At 55.4% G+C, this 5,395-nt stretch overlaps 1 protein-coding gene across 1 annotated transcript; it reads right to left on the bottom strand.

Moving 5' to 3' along the window:
* Positions 1-136: 136 nt before the first annotated feature.
* Oxct2 (3-oxoacid CoA-transferase 2) lies at positions 137-5,133 on the bottom strand. Its single transcript, XM_048782697.1, is given in 9 exon segments — positions 137-3,830; positions 3,833-4,024; positions 4,027-4,428; positions 4,431-4,493; positions 4,496-4,525; positions 4,528-4,637; positions 4,639-4,813; positions 4,816-4,954; positions 4,999-5,133. Coding segments are annotated over 9 exon segments (1,470 nt in total). The 3' UTR covers positions 137-3,606.
* Between the last annotated feature and the right edge of the window lie 262 nt (positions 5,134-5,395).

Genomic DNA, 5,395 nt, shown 5'->3' with positions numbered 1-5,395 from the left:
GCCCTAGGATGAGTGGAGCCTCAAAGACAGGATTTCACCCCCTCACTGCTACCAGCTGAGGATGCCATGAAAAGCCCGTTCACCCTGGAGGTGCCAGCAGAACCACCCTGTGCTGGACGCCCTGCACATGGCCTCTGCTCTTTTTCCTTTCTTTCTTTCTTCCTTTTTTTTTTTTCTTCTTTTTTTACTGTGAGCAGGGGTAATAACCACAGTAGAGAAACTCTTGAGAGGAAACCCCTCCCCAACTCCCACCGCTCACTGTCCTTTTCCCTGGCTGTTTTCATGATGCACACTCCACACAGTTGTCAACACAGCAAAGAGGTCTATTTTCCAGCTTTCTAAGGTAAACCTTCTCCCAGTTGTTGACAAACGTCTCCACTACAAACCTGTCAAATGATAAAGCCTCTTTGAGCAGATCCACCCTAATCTCCTTAGGTATTAGCTCATCCTGAGGTTCTTGTCTGGCTTTCGGTATGAAGAGCACGATGGGGACCTCTTCCCTCTGCACCTTCATGAAGCTTCTCACACTGAGCCACAGAAATACGATAGCTGCTCATTTTCGTCTTTCTCAACAGCACCCATCTCTCAGTTCACATGAGTCCATTTCACCTCCGGGTCTAAGCACCAACACACACATATCCATCCACATACACTCATTACATGTGCATAGAAACACACACACACTCACACACATGATACATTTATATGCACATTGTATATACAGGCTTATTTATTCCACCTGGAGCCACTGGGTTCTCCATTCCACACCACAGGTCAAGGACACTGGCTGCCCCACCCAAAGTCAGTCCTTCAGCTGCTAGGCCTCAGACCAGGTGTCCACTGGCCACTCGATGAAACTCAGAGACCAACCTTTGACCTATGGCATCACCTGCCACAAACAAATGAACTGGGCCTGTGAGGCTCCTTCTCAGGAATGTGGATGAGATATGTTGAGACAGGGGCTGTGACCTGCAAGTGCTGGCCGGCACTTGGCCCAGAGAGAAGCCCTGAGGGGCATGTGGGTTATGGTGGGGAAGCAGCTATGTGGAGGCAGAGCCACAGGTGCAGAAGAAAAGGCAAGGGAGGTCACCACAGGGACAGGTGGAGTGACAATGAGCAGGGAGGGTGGTGACAGTCACAGCGTGGGCACTAGAGTAGTCCCCACAGACTGGCTGACAGTGGCCTCAGACCCAGGGCAAGATCCAGCCTGTGTGTACCACTGGTGCCCTCCTCAGGAACCCTGGGCCCTGGCTACCCCATGACCAGGAGGGCTGTCCATGCTCCAGGCTGTGTTCAAGGGTCTCAAGTGGTCTGTAGGCACAGATCACAAGCCACATGAAAACAGTTACACAGCAGACCTGTACAGGCTCCTTAAGGGTGGCCTTGGTAGGGTTTGGGGACTTCTGGGGGCTCCCATAGCCAGGTGAGCTGAATTGAGGGCCCTTGGATGCAGCCAACCCAAGGTTTGTACTTTACAGGAACAAAAACTAAGGCCCAGAGGGGCCAAAGCAGGCAGCTGCTCCCTCCTCAGCAGAGGCCTGGCTGGAGTAGGGACAGCAGGGCAAGAGGACAGACACTGGTCATCTCTCAGTGCTCTGCATCTGGCAGGTCTGGGGAGGTCACCTCTTCCCCAGGACAAAGTCTCCCTTACCCACCAGCTCTGCTCTTCATCTGCCCCATCCTTGGGCAGGGCCCTGGCTCCCACTGGCTGCAGACAAGGCCCAGGCAGGCCTGGCAGTGGCCCCAGGATGCCCAGCACTGGGCAAACCCCATCCCAAAAAGGCAGAGGTGGGGGCTTCAGGAGACTCTGGGGCCCAGGGCTGTGCTGCTGACCTGAGCATGTGAAGGTGCTGGTGGGTATGCCACCCCTTTATTCTTGCTGTGGGGTACACTGTGGTCTTCCCCCATGGACCTGTATGGAACACCATGAGGCCCCATCCTCACCTCATGTCTAAGCCTTCCCATTAAGGCCAGATGGGCTGGCACCTCACCTGGCCTATCCTGACCCCTGGCAGCGCTTAAGCCCTTGGGCATACCAACACTGTCTTAGGCCAAATTTTGCCCCATATCTCCTCCCTAAGGCTTCTTTCTGTTCTGATGCCAGCTTGCTCTTCCTGCAGCCCCTGCCCCACCTCAGCCTGAGTGGAAGTAACCCTGGAACCACATGAAAGAGAATTCAGGGGCCTATTGAAACCCCAAGGGAATCCCAAGAGTGTCCCAGGCCTACTTCCATCCTTTATGTCAGCTCTCTCCTCACTCTCCTGGCAGCTCTCCCATGAGCCTGCCTTCCCAGCACTGCAGCTGGAGACTTCTCCTGACCCCCAGGGCAGATCAGGTCCCCCAGAAGCACCAGGAGGGACCACATAGTGCACTCAGGGATATGCCATCCACCCCCACCTGGATGTGGTCCCTGCCACTTCCCTCACACCCCAGGCTATTCCCACCCAAATCACAGGCAGGACCTGTCACCCTTGGAGTGAAGCTCAAATGGGGTCCTCAGAAATGCCACCAGCTGCAGATGGAACTGCAGCTAAAAGCAAGGTCTCTGGACTATGAGGCCTCTGGAGCTGCACTCGATAAGTGCACACTGCCTTCCAGACTAGGCCTTCACAGCACGCACGTGTGTGCGCTCTCTCTCTCTCTCTCTCTCTCTTTCACACACACACACACACACACACAAAAAAAAGAAAATTCTATACATTTTTTTTTCACTTTAGATTGTGAGACTATGCATTCAGGATGACATATCCAGAGCCCCTTTTGGGCTCTCAGGGACTATTTCACCCAAGGTCAGTTTGGGCCTCCAGAACAGAATCTGTGTGGATTGCATGGGACACTGCAATTTAACTGGAAAGAACCTGCCCAGGCCATGGGTGGGGTTTCTAGAACTTGCCCTGTGATAAACCGCAGCCTTTGGCAACAGGGGGACTGTTTATTTATACAGGCTCCTTCCAGGTAGACTGCCAGCACCCACTGCCCCCACCTCAGTCTCTCCCACTCACAGGTCCCCTACCCTGGAGACAGCCCTGCCTTCCTCCTATAAAGACATCCATTTCCTACCAGGAAGAGTGTGCATGGATGAGGGCGGACGCAAGAAACAAAACTAGGAACAGAATGCAGGACCTTGGAGGAAAAGTCAGAGGGCCTAAAGGAAAGGCTCTCATGAGGGCAACATCACTTCTGCTCACAAAGTCGCACTTAGGTTTGTGCGTTTTTCAAGGAAATAAAATGACACCTTACAACTGGGTGTGGTGCACACGCCTGTTATCCACACTACTGGGATGCTGAGGGAGGAGGGCTGCATGTTCCAAGGTTTTGTCTCAAAAAATGAAAAGGGGGGCACTGGAATGAAATTCTGTGTGAGAGAGTACCGCGTGGCAGAGAGCTCTGCAGCACTCGCAGGACACACGAGTGAGCTTAGCTGTTTCCTTTTGTTTTTAATGAAAGTCACATCGCTCTTGAGAGAACAGTCTATCTGGCAGCAGAAGGCCTGAGGAGCCTCTGCAGGGAGCCAAGCGCTGTGCAGCGCCCTCAGGCAGCTACCGTCTCCCTCCCTAGTAAATTCCTGGAGGTGAGCTCCAGCCCGCACACATTTGGCTGGGGGCCTCACATAGCCACCTGCTCCATGGGCTTGAGGTTCAAAGACACAGCGAAGGTGCAGCCTGTGCTGATCTTGACCTTGTCCTCTGTGGAGCCATTCCCAGAGCTCCACCAGCGTCAGCCTCCTGTTTCCAAGCAGTCAAACACAGCCCTCTCAGTGATGATGCGGTCCACGGAGCGCTTCCTCGATAGCGGCAATGTGCACTTTCTCACAATTTGAGGGTCTTTGCCTTGGTGCAGTGCTCCATGGTGACCAATACTTTGGTCTTGTCACCAGATACCAAATCCATGGCCCTGCCCACTCCTTTCACCTTCTTTCCCGGTATCATCCAGTTGGCCAGGTCGACGTATTTAGAAACCTGCATGGTGCCCAGTATGATCAGTTTGATGTGTCCCCTGCGAATCATGGCAGAGGAGTCATTGCTGGGAACAAAGTGACAGTCTGCTTGCCTGCGTTGATGACATCTGGATCCACATCATCTTTCGATAAGAATGGGCCCAAGCCCAGGATTCCTTTGTCACTGTGCAGATAAACTGTCATGTCAGGGCTGACGAAGTTGCTGGCCAAGAGAGTGATTCAGATGCTCAGATTGGCATATAAGCGGTCCTCAGATTCAAGAGCCGAGCATTTGATCATGAGCATCCTTAAGTCTTCTCTCAGCGGGGCTTTCCCATCTTCTTTGCTCCACAGGACTAAAATCTCTCTCTCTCTTTTTTTCCCTCTTATTTCGGCCCCTTTATCACGCGATCACATATATGGTGGGAACGTGAATGGGAGAAAAGTCCCCACGTCCACGATTTCTTCCACTTCCACAACCGTGACATCGCAGCCTTGCACTTGGGCACGTTGAAGGTCCTGGCGCTTCCCTTGAAGATCACGTTGCCGGCACTGTCCACCCCTTCACCAAGGCCAAGTCCTCCCTGAGGCGTGCTCCAGGAGGTAGTGCTGGCCCCGGAACTCTCTCACCTCTCGCAGCTGGCTGGGGATGGCCAGGCTGCCACCTTCCTGCACTAGCTTGCGGTAGTCCGTGGGCGTGGAGGCGCTCGGCCAGGGTGCCCTGCGGCGTCAGCCCCAGGTCCAGCTCGCCCTCCAGCTACCGCTGCTCGCACAGCGTGTTTTCGCCCAGGTGGGAGCAGACCACGCTGCGGACCTGCTTGGTGGCTAGGAAGAGGCCCAGGCCGAAGTCGTCCACGCCCACGTTGCTGCTCACCACTTCAGGTCCCTCTGGGCGGTCCTCAGCAACGCGGCCATCAGGTTCTCGGGGTTCCCGCAGAGCCCGAACACCCCCGCTCCCAGCATGAAGGTCGCCCGGTTGCGGATGTCCTTCACCGTCTCCTCCGCGTCCGTGTAGAACTAGGCGCCGGACCAAGGGCTGGTGGCGGAGCGGCGGGCGCAACCCTGGGACAGCGCTGGCCCAAGCGACTGGCAGGGACGTGGAGCCGCAGCCCCGCCACGGTCAGTGGGGTTCTGAGGTCAGAACAGGTCGGCTGCACCAGGAGAGTGTTCCTCTGGCCGCAGGGAGGGCGCCGCATCCCGGACGCCGCCTGGGGCGCGCTCTGCGTAGGGGCGCCACCACTATCCCTGCTCCCCACCGAAACCCAAACCCTGCCGAGCTTCCTGAAACTCAGGAGCTAGAGCACTGCAGGGTGACCTGACTGGGATGGTGTTTGAAGGTGATAGGCGCCCGTCACAGCATTCAGTGGTGCCAGGCGCTCACACTGGCTTATTTCCGCTGACACCCTGCAGTGAGTGCACCCACACCTGTGGCGAGTTAAGCTCCCCCTTCTTGAGCGG

This window comes from Marmota marmota, unplaced genomic scaffold (genome assembly GCF_001458135.2).
Source record: "Marmota marmota marmota unplaced genomic scaffold, marMar, whole genome shotgun sequence".
NCBI classification, from domain to species: Eukaryota; Metazoa; Chordata; class Mammalia; order Rodentia; family Sciuridae; genus Marmota; species Marmota marmota.
This window is presented reverse-complemented; position numbering and strand designations above follow the sequence as displayed.